Source organism: Elephas maximus, chromosome 1 (genome assembly GCF_024166365.1).
Source record: "Elephas maximus indicus isolate mEleMax1 chromosome 1, mEleMax1 primary haplotype, whole genome shotgun sequence".
Classification (NCBI taxonomy): Eukaryota; Metazoa; Chordata; class Mammalia; order Proboscidea; family Elephantidae; genus Elephas; species Elephas maximus.
In genome coordinates, this window is record NC_064819.1 from 172412200 (window position 1) to 172431516 (window position 19317).

General features: G+C 42.2%; 1 protein-coding gene across 1 annotated transcript in view; it reads left to right on the forward strand.

The window, feature by feature from the left end:
• QRSL1 (glutaminyl-tRNA amidotransferase subunit QRSL1) overlaps nt 1-5029 on the forward strand; it is a 49293-nt gene extending 44264 nt beyond the window's left edge. Inside the window, exon 11 of the mRNA XM_049898308.1 lies at nt 4893-5029. Coding sequence (XP_049754265.1) covers nt 4893-4996 — 104 coding nt within the window. The 3' untranslated portion in view covers nt 4997-5029. The remainder of the gene's footprint in view (nt 1-4892) is intronic.
• The last annotated feature ends 14288 nt before the right edge of the window (nt 5030-19317 follow it).

Here is a 19317-nt window from a genome sequence, read left to right on the forward strand (position 1 = left end):
AAGGACACCCCTTCAAGCTGGCTCCTGTGTTTTTTCATGACCTCATTATTCTTTTTTTTTCATAATTATTAGGGGATCTTTTTATTTTCTGGCCAAGAGGTTGTTTCCCTGCTCCCAGGCCAATGGAGAATGGTGTTTAGAAACCAAGACCTAGGAAGGGAAGCTTCACTTAAGATTGTCTTGAAGTTTTCACCTGCTCCCCACAATATTTTTGTTTTCTCTAAGTTCCTTCTTTCTTTCTTTTTTTTCCCCCCTCTGTCTTTTATACTGGAGGCTTGCCTCAAATGCCTGGTCTTCTTTGGCTGTCTGTTTGTATGTGAGCTGCCAAAAACCTATGATTACCAATTGTGAGTGGGGAGGGTGGAGATTACTGAAGGCAGGTTTTAAGGTGAGCTAGCTCAGCCAATTCTCTAACTTTGAATAACAATAGGTTTTTTTCTTTTTGTGGCTTGGTCAGTTTTTCATAAGAAGAATTTTCAATCTCCTGCCTGGTAATGTATATACCTGGATGCCATTGTTCTTAGAGCTGAGCTGAGAGAGGGGCTAGGAGTCCCATTTGCTATTGGTCAGTTTCCACATAATACCCACATTCAGTATGTAACCTTCACCCTCAATTGTGCCTTGTATTTCTAAGCCTGGAGCCTCCCAGAATCGACCTCTCCAAATTAATCTCTAGCATAAAGATTATAGAAACCTTGGTGGTGTAGTGGTTAGGAGGTATGTCTGCTAATGAAAAGCTTGGCAGTTCAAATCCACCAGTCACTCCTTGGAAACCCTATGGGGAAGTTCTACTCTGTCCTATAGGGTCACTATGAGTCGGAATCGACTGGAAGGCAACAGTTTTTTGTTTTTTTTAAGAGAGATTGCAGAGGGCCTACCAGTTACCAGCTGCCTTCGAGTCAATTCCAACTCATAGCCACCCATGTGTTTCAGAGTAGAACTGTGCTCTGTAGGGTTTTCAGAAGTAAATAGCTAGGTCTTTCTTCCAAGGTGCCTCTGTGTGTATATTTGAACTGACAACCTTTTAGTTAGTAGTTGAGCTCTTAACCATTTCTGTCATCAGGCTATACAGGGTCTAACCTACACCTTTTACAAATTTTCAATCCTTCTGTTTTTTCCTGGGGGTTTCTAGCTCCCGAGACCTCCTGGGGTTCTCAGGCCAGAATAAGCCTGCTTTTGTACTTTTCCTCAAGGCACTTTTAGATATTTGTGATTTCCTAAATCAGTGGTTCTTAATCAGGGACAATTTTGCCCCCAGGAAACATCTAGCAATATCTGGAGGCATTTTTGGTTGTCACAACTGGGTAGGGTTTGGGAGAGGTTTGGCCTTAGAATCTCGTGGGTAGATGCCAGGGATACTGCTAAATATTCTACAATGCACAGGACAACTCTGTACAACAAAAAATTATCAGGCTCAAAATGTCAATAGTACTGAGGCGGAAAACCCCTGCCTCAATCATTTAGTCCTAATACTTTTCCTGCTTCCTATTTTTTTATACTATTTCATCTTTTTTCTTCTATTCTCTTTGTTTTTACAGTTTCATGCCCTTTTTAGCCTTTTACCATCATTTTAGAGTTATTTCCAGAGGGAATGAGAGTAACATAATTGAGCACAATCATTCAATTGGCACGTTCAGTCAGAACTCACGTGGTGGCATTTGAATTTATCTTTGTTGAAAATATTTCAATTCCTTTCTCAAATGCTGGCATAGAGGTTTTCTAATGTCAGGAGGAATGTGTGGCCCAAAGAGTAAAACAGAATACATGAGGCATCAACCAGACAGAAACTTGTGTTTTAGGTGACATTTCACACTGTTGTTCTGAAGGTTAGCAGTTATTTTTTAAAAATAAAACAAGAAATAAATAAAAGCTGCATCCACAACAGCTACACATTATCAGTTGAAATACATAAACGCTTTACACTTTTCACACGATTAACCAGAATTTTTGTGAAGGACTTCTGACCACCCTACCTGCCACTCCGTGCATCATTTTTAAAACTTCCCATGCTTTTCTAGGAGAGTTGTTTCTCATTGGCTGTTCCGGTTAGTGGAGAAATTTACTTTAACTGAAGCTAGATCGGAGGCCTGGTGGCACAGTGGTTAAGAGCTCAACTGCTAACAAAAAGATCGGCAGTTAGATTATGTAATACTCCCTGCATTTACTCTGAATCTTGAGGCAGGAGTCCACGAAACCACGAATGAAGAGATGTTTAAGTAACTAAGTCTAAGAATACAGAATGGAGACTCTTTCACTTGTAATCAATCAGAGACTCCCTTCCCTCCACAGTGATGAAAACCATCATTTTCTACAAGCTCCATGTGTCAACACTAAGCTTGAATTGGACATATTAGTGTGCCTTGCTCTTTTACTCCAACGTTTCATTTAAAACTATTAACATTCGCATGAAGTTTTTAACAAATCAATAAACCTGTTTATTTATTTAAATGAAATCGAAACTATTTTAGAAAGTCTAGTTAGACATTTTTATGGACTAGAAGGAAACCCTGGTGGCGCAGTGGTTAAGTGCTACGGCTGCTAACCAAAGGGTCGGCAGTTCAAATCCGCCAGGCGCTCCTTGGAAACTCTATGGGGTAGTTCTACTCTGTCCTATAGAGTCGCTATGAGTCAGAACCGACTTGATGGCACTGGCTTTGGTTTTTGGTTTTTGAATGGACTCGAAGACAGTTTTAAAAACACAGTTTTACCATTTTTACTTTTCCAATGTACTTTGGGAAATTAATACATTTTCTGCGTATGAAGGAAGAACATCAACATACCGAATTGAATAAAAGAAGCATTGTAGTAAGAATAAATTTTGTATGCCTCTGCAAGGTAAGCTTAATGAGTTTTGTGGAACCAAATGTGTAAGATTTGGGTTAAAATGAGGCTTTAAGGAGCAGTTTGTAAATTTATTTTCTAAGATATTTTTTCTAAGTTTAATTCAGTATTTTCTTATTTTTAGTCAATAAATATTTTTATTTTTATTCGACATTAAAAAACAAAGCAAACCAAACCCGCTGCTGTCAATTCGATTCTGACTCATAATGACTCTATGGACAGAGTAGAACTGCCCTATAGTGTTTCCAAGGAGCACCTGGTGGATTCAAACCGCTGACCTTTTGGTTAGCAGCTGAACTTTTAACCACTGGGCCTTGGCATATATAAATATGAATTTCATGTATTTTGATTCTATTGGAGCTGACCTTTATCAGGTTAAGTCTTTGAAAATCATACACACACTCCTCCAGCAATTCTGGGTGTATTTTTTTTTCCATGAAAAATCTCATGGTTTTCAAAAACACCGGAGAAATCTCAATAAGCAAAGCTTGATAAATTTGTATATTCAATATTAAATAATTGTTTCCATTATGTAAATGGAGCCCTCGTAGTGCAATGGTTAAAAACTACGGTGTGCTGCACTGCTAATCAAAAGGTGGACAGTTCAAATCCACCAACCACTCCTTGGAAACCCTCAGGAGCAGTTCTACCCTGTCCTGTAGGGTCATTATGAGATGGAGTCAACTTTACAGGCAACGGGCTTTTATTGTGTAAATAATTCCATTTGCTATTATTTGAAAAGTATTTAGGTGGCTTGAAAAGGAAATGTAGGTTTCAGTCGTCACAGTGTTTATTATGCGTAAAATGATTCTAAAACTAAATGATTCAAGTCGTTCTTGATGTAAAAGTAAAGGCAAAACCATACTACATTATTGCTTTCTGATACCGCTTCCCATCCTCATAAAGAAAGTAAAAACAATTGCATTTCAAATAAAGTATATTGATTGACTAAGATTGAATCTATTTTTAAAATATCAGGGATTGTCTTTCTTTTGAGAATTGAGACAGTCTAACTGTGACCTGGAAGTGAAATATAAAGCTCCCATGACCATAGCGATACCAAAAATCTATCTCCCAGAGCTGTGCCAAATGCATGGCTTCCACTCACTCTCACTGAAAACATGGACAGTTCATTAAATTCTAACCTGTGGCATTGATGAGCAAACTCATTAAATAAAGGTCATATTCCTAGCCTGGCAAGTGCTAGTGGAGTAAAAAAGACACTAAAATAGTAAACTGAAAATGTTCCCATCTATGAAAAAAAAAATTCTTACTATTACTTAAGAATATCAATCTCATGAAAACAAATTAAAAAATATAGGTGAATTAAAAGAAGAAATCTGTACTCCCACCAACCAGAGAAAACAGGAGTTATGTGTTTTCTTAGTGTATAGTCTTCTAGGTTAGTGTATAATCTTATGCACCTAGAAAAAACATTTATGTGTGGATGTGTTTTAATATAGAAAAAAACTAAAAGAAAAAAAAAAGAACAGCATTAAAGCCTATCCCTTTAAAAACAATCTGGAGTTTAATTCCAGAAATCCTAACATAACCTGGGCTCTAATCCCAGAGGTCCTGATGTGATCCCTTTCCTTTGAAAAGCAAAGCCTGTTGTCCGGTTGCTGCAGGTAAATAAAGGGCAGCTGGCTGCCAAGGTAATCCTGGAAGGGAACCACTGAGGCACCCAGGGCACAGACACCCGGCAATTCCTGACCTTGCAAATAAGCAGGATCACAAGACAATTTGCTTTAGCTTCTCCTTTCTTAATGGCTGCTAATGATTTTGTCTTCTAATGCTACACAAAAGATTCCTCAAGACAAGACTGGAGATATTATGCATTCCGAGACTCAGGGAGAAATGATAAGTAGTAGCAAGGCAATTCCTTGTCCTACGCTCAGATGAAAATACTGTAATACGACCTCCTACAGGCTTCCCAGTGGTAAACCTCGCAGGACTTTGGAAAAAAAGATAGATAATAACTAATTGTTTTCTTGCCCCCCTCCCTACCCCAATGACTCTGAAATCTAATTTCTTTCTCTTCTGTCACACAGAGCAAAGAGAAAGTCCATTGACCTTTTCATGGGAGACAGAGGAAAAGCAGAGACAGGGCTCAGGACTCCCAGACCACAGCATCCGTATGGTGCGTTTGTCTTGAAGCTTCCTGTACAAAGCCCCTCACCTGTTTAGAGCCAGTTCCTGTTTAAACAATCCGAGGAACTGGCAAAAACCAGTGGGTGTGGGGAGAAAGGATGTTGTTTTTATCCAACACAAAGGATTTTGCAAGTCTCTACAGCAAACAAGGCAAAAGTATATCACATAAAATGTTTCCCTGAAGAAATATTTAGACTTGCCTCTTGATAAGTCCCCTCAGTACAGCAATCTTATGAAGCACAAAAAGACATCTCCAAAGAAGTTCAGTAACTACCGAGTGATCAGACTTAAAACTTGACTATTTACAAGCAACGCTGTCTTCCAAAAGGTTACACCTTAAAGGTTCTTGTCTTGTCCGATATGTGTGTTTTCTCCCTTCTAATTCTCTGACAATGCCCCCCCTGAGTCATTTCACAGCTTCCTAACTGGTTTTATATTTTGGCAGAGGAGGTAGAGGGAGGTAGGCTCACTGTTGACAAAAGCTGTTTCTAGGAAACTCATCCCTTGTTTTCCCTTGGTACAGTCTGCGATGGGAAAAGAGTCCCAAGGGACGAACCCAGGAAACAAAATATGAAATACCAAACAGGGATGTAATTCTCGCAGCCTGTTCATTCAACAACTGTGTATCGAACTCCTACCCTGTGCCAGGGCCTGTGCCAGGCACTGAGGAATTAGCCATGAATGAGTTAACATTCTAGTTCAGGGGAATGTCCTGAGTAACGAACCCCGAGACTACTGCTGCTCTAAAACAAAGTTTTAAAATGAAGTTGTGCGCACTGAAAGCAACAACAACAAAAAACCACATTCTGAAGGTGCCACAGAGAAGTTTGGAGATCAGGATGAAGAGAGGAAGTTGTTTTGTTTGCCTACTGCTGCTGTAACAGAAATACCACACGTGAGGGGCTTTAAAGAAGAGAAATTTATTTTCTCACAGTTTTGGAGGCTAGGAGTCTGAATTCAGGGCGTTGGCTCTAGGGGAAGATCCTTGTCTCTCAGCTTGTGTAGCTCCGGCATTCCTCCTTGGTTCCCTGGCGATCCTCACATGACATCTGTCTTCCCCCTGTTTGTGCTAGTTTCTGTGTCTAATCTCTCTTTTTATAACTCAGAAGTGATTAAGTTTAAGACACACCCTACACTGGTATGGCCTCATTAACATAACAAAAAACCCTATTCCCCAATAGAATTACTTCCACAGGTTTGGATTCCAACACATATTTTGGGAGGACACAATTCAAGTCATAACAGGAGTGTAATTTTCAGAGAGCTAAGTGACAGGAGCAGAGGGAAGCAGTGATTTACTTAGGGGGAAGTGGAGGGGTGGGAGGTAAGGGGTGGGGATTGTGGGATGGCAGGTGGAGGGGCTAAGAAATGCCAGCCTTGGTGAATGAAAGAGGCAGTGACCTTGTTTCTCAGCTGTACCCTGGGGACAGCCCATCCCTCCCTCCCCGCAGCTAGGTCTCCAGGATTTCTTTCTCTAACAAAGCAGTTTCTGACAATGTGATGTGATGTTGGACCATGTCTTCTTTGTTAATAAACATGTAACTGCCAATGTCTTCTCTGAGGTAGGAGTGCCTTGCTGTTCCCAGGCTTCATCAGCCCCCTAGAGAAGAGAGGCACCTGAGAAGGAAAGCCTGAGCTCTCCTTTCTAGGACGGGTAGAAGCTGATCAGAAAAGCACTGAAGCATAAACTGGAAGCATCTGATGGGCAACCACAGTGAGTGTCCAGCACTCCTTAGACACCAACCTCAGACCTCCCTCTACACCAGCTAGCATCCCACCCCAACCATGGGGCAGAGGGCAGTCCCCAAACAACACACAGGCCAACCAAACCAAAAGCTGGTTCTTTGGGAAATTTCCAGATCTACTTAGATGGAACATCGTCAGCTCACAGAAAATTAAGGATTTGACTTCTCAGCAAACAGAGCAATAGAGGGGAAGATAAAGAGGAAAACTGCTGACAGTGAGAGATGAAAAGCGCAACCATGGGAATCAACTTCTTATTAGAGTCCTCGACCCAGAGCTTCTGTCGCTGTTGGACTCTGACTCTGTACATCCCAATTTAAAAGCTTGACATGAGTTAAACAAATAGATTTGACCTAGAGTTGAAGAAAGAGTTCTTTCAAGTTCTACAAAGACGATGGCTTCCAGGGACACTCGGGGGTTCTGCTACTTCATAGTTTGAACCTTTGAATCTTTTAATCTTACACTATAGGGGATATGATACAATTATCCGGAGTCCAAATAAACCATTACAGTCTATTTCGACCCTTGAAAACAACAGCCAGGCCAGTCTTTTTCATGACTCTCATGCTCATTGAGGTCACTCCTGGTTTGTTTTATTTTTATTCCTTGCATTTACTCTCTCTTCCAGCTAAGCTTCTGTGTTAACCTCTGGTGATAGTCTCTCATTGGTGGCCCCAGTGAGCTAGATCTCCTGATACTCAAGTCCTGTCCAGTCCTCTCTTTTTGAAACTGCTTTAACAAATAGAATGTGGGAGAAATGACATTCTAGAGTTTCTGAGCCCAGGCACTAACAAGGCTTGAGAGCTTCTCTGTTTGTGTTTTGGAGAAGCTGCATCTGCTACATGGAAGGCAAGAATTCTACCACTGAACCATCGCTGCCTCCCATATTGTGAGAATTAAGTGAGATAATCTGCGTACACAGTGCTGCTACGTGATGCTCAACATTAGCCATTATCAGTATTAGTTTTATGAAACTGACTAAAAGCAGAAAGAGATTAAATAACCCAAACTCTGTGTGCAGTTCTAAAGTAAGATAATACAGACACTACATTTAGTTTGTCAGGTAAGCTTCCAAGTGTGGTGCAATGGATGACTTTTGTGTAGCCTTTCTAGACATGGTCTTGTAATTCCTACCCTGTGCAAATATGGTAATTGTGGCACCAAGGGGATTGGTCAGTTTTGTCTTCTTGCTGGGCTTGAAATGAGCAATGCCAGAGGCAGAAGAGAGAGGATCCCACCACTACCAATGAAGAACAGCCAGGAGCAGAGAGCGTATCTTTTGGACCTGTACTGAGAAGCTCCTGGAACCAGGAGATTGAGAGACAGAAAGCTGTAACAGAAGATGGCAAGAAGTGGTGGCAGAGAAATGAAGGCAGGAGAGACCGACAGTAGAGACCTGCAGGAGAGAGTGCGGTTGGCTCCCCAGCCCACTGAGTGAGAAAGCTGAGTGCCTCTGGGCAGGGGCCTGTGAGCACAGCTGGAAAGAGGCTGTCCTGAGGGAAGAAATGTATCTTGAGGGTTTCTGAGCCTGAATTGTAACTGTTACTTCCCTAATAAACCCCATAATCATAGGTATTTTCTGTGAGTTCTGTGTGGCCATTGCAATGAATTATCAAACTAAGCAGAGATGCAAGGTGCGCTGTGGGAGGAACCGTTGGTGTCAGGATTGGTAAAGATGGTGGAGACAGGAGACATGTCTGACCTGTGCCTCGTAGGAATCAGCCTTGGAGTGTTGATCTTGATTCTCTTTCTCCCTTGTGAATTTAGAGGAGGTCAGAAGCCACCGCCTCCATGCGATTTTTACACCAGGTATGGAAGGAAGTTTGAAATGACATGGTGGAGGGAGATGTTTTGGTTTTCAATGACTGTGTCGCAGAACACCCCAAAACTTAGTGGCTTAAAATAATAATAACAAGTCTTCTCAACAGCTTATGAGATTGGGAGTAATATTATAGATGAGGAGACTGAGGCACAGAGAATTACATAACTTGCCCAAGGTGATTCGATATAAATACACTTCCAAATGTGCTTGTCAGGCAAGGCCAAGATGGCAGAGTAGTCAGATGCTTCCTGTGGTCCCTCTTACAACGAAGACCTGAAAAAACAAGTGAATCGATTATATATGACAATCTAGGGGCCCTGAACATCAAAGGCAAGGTTGAGAAATCGGACCGAGCAGCAGGGAGAGGGAAATACAATTCAGAAGCAGAAAGGAGCTGCCAGATCTGACCCAGCAGGAACTGGCACCCTGCAGGCTGGACCAGCTGGCACAAGCAGTGATGCAAGCAGTGGTGCTCAGGACGCATTTTCCACATCAGGAGAGACCAAGTGGCGGAGAGTCTACTCAAGCCTCCCAAACCAGGGAAAAGTGGCATTCAATTGGAAAAAAATAAGTACATGCATCTAAATAAACTACCACATGGATCAAAAACACCCCTTTGGGAAAACCCTCTTTCCCATTTACCTGCCCCCTCCCCACTCTGCACCAGGTCCTGGGACAGCTTCAGAGATTGCTGTGTCCTCTGGGCCAGAAGTAGGACCCATCATATGCTCTTAGCCATTCTCTCAGCCTTGGTACAGGAACAAATTAACAAACAGGAAAAAATAATCTGCCAGGTCCCCTAAACTGGGAACTCAGGGCAGGCACAGCTTCTTTGCCTAGGCACAGACATAATGGGTCCACAGACTTTGAATGCCTTTCACCCCTGCCTAGAACTGTGTGGGCCCGTTTCAACAGCATAGGCCCTCTTTAGCACAGTACAATAAGGTATATACCTGAAGCCTAAGTTCAACTGTATCAACTATGTGGTAGAGTGGCAGGTTCATGACATTTGACACCATTCTGCCTATTAAGCAGGGTCCTCACCTACCCACATCAGGGTCCTGAGGACTGGTGGCTCCATCCGTGCCACCTAGCCACCTGCAACATGGGGTCCAAGAATAAGTGGTGCCTTCCAGTCCTTACAGCCAACGGCATTATGGTCCAGCTGCAAAACCCACCCACCTACATGCTCTAGGGAACAGGGACATACTTTCTTCCCAGACACTCAGGGGCAGCTGTCAGCCCCCTGCCTTGCTCAGCTCATGGCCCCCTACTGCAGCCAGATACCTGTGCCTATACCAATCACCCCTGCCCGTCTAGACTGTAGGTGAGAGCCTGCACCACACACTTGGTGACCAACTATCTGGACACCTGAGCTGAATCCCATACAAGAAGAGTAAATGGACTCCTGGGCTCACATACCTAGTAACAGATCTAACCATCTGGTGACAGGACGTTAGAGTTTCAAAGGTGCCAATAATCAAACTAGCTCACTTGAGCAGCCTATCTGGGTATATCAGGACAAAACAAACCAAGAAGCTAGGACACAGTAAGCAAACATAAAATAAATATAATAACTTACTGATGGCTTGGAGACAAGAGTCAATATCGAATTACATAAAGAGGACCATGGTGGCTTCAGCTAATCCCCAAAATAAATAATCAAGAAATCCTCCAGAGAAAGAGAACTTCCTGGAATTACCAGACATAGAATACAAAAGATTAATGCACAAATGTGCTTGTCAACCTACTGCTTTGGTGACAAACACTCTGAGCTATAAGTACTAAAAAAGAAGCTCATGTGGAGAGAACAGCATTATTGACTCTGCATTCCAGGCAGGTAGAAAGAAAAACTAAGAGACAGAGAAATTATAGTGCACACATGATGTGTACTGGACATCAGTAAGGTCATATAGATTTGGGTGTATTGAATGGGTTGGCTTTGTGGGTTTGTGGGTATATGGTGTGTATAAAAGAAAAACAGAGAAAAATAAACTATGAAGCCTTAGAAAAGCAGAAAAAAGAACCACTTTGATTTTTGGAGGAAAAAAACAGAAGAAAAAAAAAAAAAACACTTTGGGTTTTGGAGGTCTCCCAACCCAGTTACAGGAGGACTGGCTCTAGTTTGATTGGGATGCATGTGAGATGGCCTCCTGTACTTTTGTAACAAATTCTCTTATTTGAATTAACTTGGATGGGTTTTTGTTTCTTGTAATAAAGAGATCTCTGAATAAGACCTCCTCCAAAATATCTCATCTAGATGACCAAAGGAGAGTGACATAAAATAAAATGGGAACCGTGGTAGCACAGCAGTTAAGAGCTACGGCTGCTAACCAAAAGGTCAGCAGCTCAAATCCACCAGGTGCTCCTTGGAAACCCTATGGGGCAGTTCTACTCTGTCCTATAAAATAAAACATTTAAAAATATGTTTACTGGCTATGTAATTTTCTTCTCAGAGAAACCTAGGTTTCCTGACATTTTATATTAGGAAAGAAATGAAAGACAATGCCAGGAAACATGAAGTTCTCAGGAAGTAATTTGGTTATAAACATATTTCCTTAATAGGATACAATTTGATTCTAACTCTCATTACCTTTTGACAAGAACAATAAGACACTGGTTGTTTAGTCAACCATTCGTGAAGCTTTCTCAAATGTTCACAGCCCTGTGGGATACACAGAGCAGATGCCGTCATCTATCCTCATTTTACTGATGGGAGTGAACTCAAAGGAGAATTTCCAAGATCAGCTGGACAGTAGGTAAAAAAGCTGGCCTGGTCTCCCAATTGCTGGTCCAGGGGTCTCTCTAACTATATGTTATTCCGTACTGCCTTTTTTATTCATGTAGGTGTCAAGGAGAATTTTTCCGTGCCACACAGATCCTCAAGTTCACTGGTGCCTCCCTTGAGCTAAGTCCTTGTAAGACAGAGATCATTGTTATTATATCATGGTCAATTAGGGAGCTCTTCAAAACATAGCGTGTCTCACAAAGTCATTTGCTTGCAGATGTTTCCTTCTATGAGTAAAGATTTCTGTGCTGTCTGAGCATTCTAGTTTTGGAGTATTTTATCGAATCCATTTCTATCAACTTTATGAAGATCACTCGAATTCCATTCTTGCAACAAAGGTGACTATATAGTCAAGCTTTTCGGCATGCCTAACAATGGCATAAGCATTTAAATGAGACAACAGGGTAATCTTTATTCACTTCCTGTGGATATTCTGAAACATAATTTCATATCTCAAATCTATCTTTGGCTCATAAAACTGCATGGTCAGTGTATCTCCTCTACCACCTTTGCCTTCTCCCAAAACCATCAGGCTGATTCAATTTTTGTACAGTTTTGAAATGTTTTCAACCTTAAATTACCATTGGAAAAGTTATACACTTAGTTAAATTCCAGTAGAAATGTAAATTTGAAAAAAAATTTCAAGAGGACTTCATAAAAAGGAATAAGCCATGATGGCAGTTCACGTGGTACAATGACGTTCCAAGTTGAACAGAGGAAAGTCATGTGCCATTTTGCTGTGATTTTCTTACTCTGCTTTTCTGGTTAAATATACCATCCTTTAACGTCCCTTGCAGCAACCTCAGGATTGGCCTTTAGGCAACTCAAGCAAGTGCCGAACAGGCTATGGAGTGAAGGGCTTTTTGGCCTGCCAACCTGCATCCTAGCGGTGCACTGGTTGTCTGGTCCTCTCTCTGCCAGATGAAGGGAAAACACCAATTTGGCACTAATAGAAGCACATTGGTTTCTACATCATAAACGGAGCAAACAGTCCACTGTCCATTTAACTAAGAGGTGCTTAACTGCTTCTTGTGAGGTGACAGTCATCTCATATGACAGCTACTGACATGACAGGTTGCCAGCTCATTTCTCAGCCAGCTTCTCCACTTTGCCTTATTATGCCTTGACTCTAAATTGAAGGTGGGGTGCTATTAAGACATAAAGCTTCCTCTTTGGAGGCTTTGTCAATGGGAATCCAGAAAGTCTTTGGATCTGACTTGAGTAAATCTGAGGAAATCACACACAATTTAGTATATCTGTTTGAATCAAAGCAAGACTCCCCAGAAGGATCCACCTTACTTTATATTTACTTTTCAGTTCCAGTTCTATTCCTGTTGCAGTTGAGTAGAATCGAGTCATAGCAACCCCATGTGCTGCAGAGTAGAACCGCAACTCCACGGGGTTTTCATAGCTGTGAACTTTCAGAAGCAGATCTCTAGGCCTTTCTCCTGAGGCACTCCTGGGTGGGTTTGAACTGCCATCTTTTTGGTTGGTAGCTGAACACTCAACCATTTGTGCCACCCAGGAATTCCTTTTACTTTTAAGTTGTTGATATTGTTAGGTGCTGTTGAGTTGATTCTGACTGAGTGACCCCATGTGACAGAATAGAGCTGTCCCATAGGATTTCTATCTTTATAGGAGCTGATGGCCAGGTCTTTCTCCCATGGAGCTGCTGGGTGGGTTTGAACTGCCAACCTTTCAATTAGCAGCTGAGGGCCTAACCGTTGCACCTCCAGGACTCCTTATACTTTAAAGTAGGGCTAGGGAGTTATTAGTCAAGATACTTTCCTTGGACTCAGCGCATCCGTATATTAACCTTAGGACCCAGGTTAGCATCAAATTTCTCTTTCCCAACCACACTAAACCCTGCAAAGTGAGGTCTTTGTGTGGTTAATTTGGTAGGGTCTCATTGGTCCGATCCAGTGGGCCTCTGGGCTCCCACTTCAACATTGAAGGCCTGGAACAGAACATTGATAAATACCAGGGTTCTGTCTTAAGCTTCAAGTACTAGGCTAAAGTATGCATTTCCTAACTCTGCCCCAGTGGGCTTTGGCCCTCATGGTATTGAGACTTTTTTTTTCTTTTCTTTTGAGACTCCATTCATAACTTCTTCTAGCCATAAAGGAAAGTATAATCCCTGGACCTAAGATATTAAAGGGACTGTGCTGAGTCAGGTTTTCTCAACCTCAGCACAATTAGCATTTTGGGCCAGGTAATTCTTTGTTGTGGGAGCTGTCCTGTGCGTTGTAGAATGTTTAGCAGCATCCCTAGTCTCTACTTAGTACATAGCAGTAGCATTTCCTCCCCTACTATGACAAAAAAAAAAAGTCTCTAGACATTGAAAATGTCCCTTGGGGGTCAAGGAGCTAATAGCTCCTGGTTGAAATATAGATGAAAAGATCTACAGTGGATTTTTTCATGCTGATCTCTTCTTTTGTATGGTTTTCATGGAACTGTCTGCCTATCATTGGGATCTTGGTTTATTTGCAGTAGCTATATTTGATCCATAACAAAACTTACGGAGTCTCTACCATATCACAGACTTTTTAGTAAATGTTTTTCACACATTACTTCATTAAGTCCTGTGGTGTGGATAGCTTATGTGTTGGCCCTTCTAGCCATGATCTTGTAACTCCCGCCCAAGTGATTGAGTGGGACTGTGTGATAGCTGATTGTGGCCCACCAAGGGGATTTGTCAGTTTTTGCCATTCCACTGCACTTGAAATGAGCCATCCCAGAGTGGGGGAAAGAGAAGAGCCTACCACCACCAAGGAAGAACAACCAAGAGCCAGCTCATCCTTTGGGCCTGGGATCCCTGTGCGAGAAGCTTCTGGAATCAGGAGACAGAGAGAGAGAGAGAGAGAGAGAGAAAAGTAACACTGAAGGAAGTGAGACCTGGCAGCAGAGACCTGGTAACAGTAGATGGCGTGGTGGGCTTCCCAGCCCATGGAGAGAGAAAGCTCAGTGTCTTTGGGCAGAGGCCCAGGGCCAGGGAGAAGCAGGCCTGGCAGCAGACTGGGAAGGGGCTGCCCTGATGGAAGAACTGTATGCTGAGCATTCCTGAACCTGGAGTGTAACTGTTACTTCCCTGATAAACCCCATAATTGTAAGTATAGCCTGTGAGTTCTGCGTGGCCACAGTTATGAATTATGGAACCCAGCAGAGAAGTAGACAGTGCCATTGGGGGGACTGCTGATGTCAGAATTGATAAAGCTGGTAGAAAGAGGAGGCATGGTTGACCTCGACCTCGCAGAAATCAGCCTTGGGCTGTTGATCTTGATTATCCTTTCCCCTTGTGAAGTTAGAACAGGTCAGATGCTGCCCCCAAGCCATTGTTACAAATCCTCACAACAACCCTAAGTGGTTAAGTATTATTGTGAATGATCCCCACTTAACAATGAGGAAACCAAGGCTTGCAGAAGTGAAGGAACTTGGCCAATTTCATAATGTGTCCATGAGAGAGCCAGGAGCTGCCCCCTTGACCACCAAGCTCTACTGTCTCTTTTCTGCAGACAGTAAAGTTGATAAGTTAGGATTCATAAAATTGGGTAAAACTGAAAGAGACTTTGTGGGTATAATAGTTTCTGAAAACTCTTCAGTCTGTATGAGTCTGTCTCTTTTCATTTCACGTATGTTTATAAACACCAGGGGAGCAATAATCATTTGAACAGTTAAATTGATTTAGGACGGCAAAATGCACCTTTTTTCCAGTCTTGAAATTACGGCAAGTCATTTGCCATTCTGACTGGGCTAGGATGCCCCCCAACTCCCAGCCCCTGCTACCACCCCACTTCTATCCTGCTGTTCTTAGGGCCCCACTTACATTTTTTTTTTAATTTTCCAACCAACAAAATTGTGTTTGATATTGCAGATATTACTCCAAGGAGCAATAATGGGGAGTTCCACCACCATAATGTTCAGAAGGAAGTCAAGTGGGTCAAAAGAGTAGAAAGAGTGTGAAAAAGGAAAACTGAACATACCAATATTTTCTAGTTTCCTCTAAATTAAAATTTGAAAATCCACAGTGCTCTGCAAAATATCACAGTCAGTTGCTAGTTTTTTGTTTTGTTTTGTTTTGTTTTGTTTTTTTAAGTCTTTGGAAGCACCCTTGGCATCCCAAAGAGTAAGAATATGCTCCCTGGCTTTGGGAACCACATGCCTGGGGTAGAAGCCAGGACCTTTAGATTCAGGCCTTACTGATAATGGTAGAAAGTTAAGAGAACTTTTTTTTTTTTTAACCATTAATCTTTTTTATTCTCTATTAGACATTAGGAGATCTTTTTGGGTCCTGAGTGAGATCTGGCTTTGCTGCTCCCTCAGAAGCTGGGCCCAGGCTCACGCTCAAGGGGCTGATATTAAGATGCTAATTGTGAGTCTAAAGGAGGAACATTTTTTGATAAGGTTACCTACCCTATGACTGGAGTTCCTAGGTGGTGCAAACAGTTAATGCACTCAGCTGCTAATCTTAAGGTTGGAAGTTCGAGTCCATCCAAAAGCACCTTGGAAAAAATACCTGGTGATCTTACTTCTAAAAAATCAGTCACTGAAAACCCTATTGAGCACAGTTCTACTCTGATACATAAAGGGTCATCACGAGTCAGGGTGGACGCAATGGCAACTGGTTACTCGTTACCCTGTGATTGCCTGGGAGCCCTACAATGTGGTAGAGGCCAAGTCCCTATCATTCCTGTGATCTGGGATGTCACCTGTGATCTAGATTAGAACAAGCATGAGGAATAAACGTAGACTGTTTGTAGGTTGAGATTAGAATATGAAACCACATTTGAAATCTAAAAGCAATGTTTTAACACCGGTTTTAAAAAACATTCTCTCTTTTCCAAAATCAGGAGTTTAGTAAAGGATCTGTATTGCATTAAAAGATTGTTGTTGTTAAAACTAAAAAAAAAAAGCTGCTGTCAAGTCAGCCTCTGACTCCTGGTGACCCCATGCACAAAGGAATGAAATGCTGCCCAGTCCTGCACCATTCCCAAGATTGTTTGCAGATTGAACTGTTGTGATCCATAGGTCTTTCACTGGCTGATTTTCAGAAGTAGATTTTCAGGCCTTTCTTCCTAGTCCATCTTAGTCTGGAAGTTCTGCATCATAGCAACATACAAGCTCCCATCAACAAATAGGGGGTGGCTGCACATGAAGCACACTGGTCCCCACACAGAAGGCAAGAATTCTACCACTGAATCAACAATGCCTCTCACATGAAGGTATTAGGTGCTAGCTTTGGTGAGGGAAAGACATGACCCTGTACCCTCCCCATCCCTCCTTTGCCACATGAGATATTGAGCATGGAATTTGGGGGGGAGAGGGGTATAAAAAATTAATAATCTAAATTTAAACAGAGTTTAGCATTTTTCAAACTGCAAATTGGAGCCTTTCCAAAAACCAAAAACCAAACCCAGTGCCATTGAGTCGATTCCGACTCATAGCGACCCTATAGGACAGAGTAGAACTGCCCCATAGAGTTTCCAGGGAGCGCCTGGCAGATTCGAACTGCTGACCCTTTGGTTAGCAGCTGTAGCACTTAACCGCTATGCCACCAGGGTTTCCACTGCAGCCTTTAGAGGTTAATAAAATCAGTTTGGTAAGTTGAGTACAGCATTTTTTTTTTTTCTTCTTAAAAAAATGCTATATTCAACCTACCAAACTGATTTTATTAACCTCCATAAAATCAGTTTGGTAGGTTGAATACAGCATTTTTTTTTTTTTTTTTTAAGAAGAGCTAGAATCTGATGGGTGGTCTTGTTTAAAGCTTGTGGTAGGAGAACATTTCAAGGGAAGGTCTGCCTTGAGTTCTCTTGGCTGCAGGAAGCACCCTCTCAGTCACTGTCACAGCCAGGTTTAGGGACTTGAGGAAATTTCCATCTCAGTAACTCACTAACCCAGTAGTGACCAACACCCTCCTTACCGAGCCAACTGAATTTGAACCATATCCTTATCATCATCATGGGTGCAGATGGAAAATATGCGTAAAGCAGCTTTTTCCAATGTGGGTTCTTTGAAAAAAAAGCCTTCTATAGTCAAATATTTGAGAAACACTCTATATTATCGTAATCTAGTGGTATCAGAAGTCCTCTAACTTGAGGAGGAGGGATGAAAATCCAGGTCAGCATTAGCTCAAAGCTGATTCCAATGAGACAGAGGTCAGACATACCTCTACTCCAACTTTTTACCAATTCTGACACCAGCCATCCTTCCCACGGCATTTTCTACTTCTTTGCTAACCTGTTGCTGTCTGGTTGATTCCAACTGTTGCAATGACTACACAGAACTCACAGACCATACTCACACTTATGCAGTTTATTATGGAGGTAACAGGTTACAATTCAGGATCAGGGTCAATTTGGAAGTAACAGGAACAACTCAGGGGACAGGATACGGTTCATCATTGAGGACGGCTTCCAACCAAGATAGCTCTCAGCTTTCTGCAGGTCATGCCAATAGGCAGGCCTTGCTCTTGGCCCCTGTTCGAGCAACTGTTACAACTCTTTAGCTCCGCTGACAAGTGCCTGGAAGCGCCCTACTCCACCAGCAAGCCTCCTGCCCAAAGGCACTCGGCTGTCTCGTTCTGTCGGTTGGCAGGCCCTCTGCAGCCATCTGTTGGTCCTGTGACACTGTCCTCTTATGCAATCTCGTGCTGCTCTGTCTCCTGTGTTATAGCTCTCTCTGTTTCCTGGATCTAGGAGGTTCTCAGCACAGGGAACCTGGGTCCAAAGGATGCACTCCACTCCAGGTTCTTGTTCTTTATGGTGGTGATGTCCCCCTCAACATCTGTGAGATTGGTCATTATAAGCATAGCAGTATGGCAAAACTGACCAATCCCCTTTGTCAGCCACCCTTAATTTGCACAGTAATCAACCAATTCCCAAAAGAGTTTTATGCACCTTATTTGCATAGTAAGCTGTCCAATCATAAAATAGGCCAATCATAGGGCAGGCTGCGGCCCAACCAATTGTCTTTGACAGAACTACAAACCCAGGACAAGGAAGGTCAAATATAAAGAGAAGCCCATTGCACTGCAACTATATTCCTCTTTTGGAGATTTCCAATACAAATTAGCCTATTAAAGAATATAGTAAAGAGATTGGTTTAACTTTATTTAACTCAATACATTCCACACATATTTGACCTTGGAGCTCTGTATCAAATAGCTTTAATGAACTGTTCCAGAGTCCCTGGGTGGCACAAATCATTAAGCTCTTGCTGCTAACCGCAAGGTTGGCGATCGAGTCCACCTACAGGACCCTTAGAAGAAAGGTCTGGCAATCTACATCCAAAAAAATCAGCCATTGAAAACTCTATAGAGCGGAGTTCTACTCTGACACACATGGAGTCTCCATGAGTCAAAATCAACTAGAGAGCGATTGGTTGTTTGGTTGGTTGGTTATTAACAGTTCAACCACCCTAGGCCAAGCAATTAGCCTAATACTCCCTTCGGCTCCACCTAGCATAGGACTGCAGTTCCATAACATGGCCTCTTTTCTCTGCAGTCTCCAGTAGGTCCTCAAAGTTTTCTTGATGGAAATAAGAAGTGAGGTTTACGAAATTACCTATTCTATAATATGAGGACTTAGAGATTTCTACAATTACTACTTGTACAATTATATTGACTCTAGCTTTGGTCAGTTGATCAGTGTGAGTGAAATCTATGCATTGGTTTTTAAATTATTTTCTTTTCTTTTTCCTCTTTGTTCACTGGGGTGCTGCTCTGTGAAGCATGACCAGAGCACCTGCCTGTGTGTGCACAGGAGCCAGGGAAGTCACCCAACCATTCAGGCACTTTCTTTTTTTTCAAGTTCAAATAAGAGATAAGCCACATTGGCCAGAGCACACGGACTCTCCATGGTGTTCGTTCAAGAGCTGAATTTATATATCGTTGCAAAATAGTCAACACTCTAATCCGTTAGAAACAGGTGCCAAGAGAGGAAGTGTTTGATATATTCCACCTGGCGTGGACTCT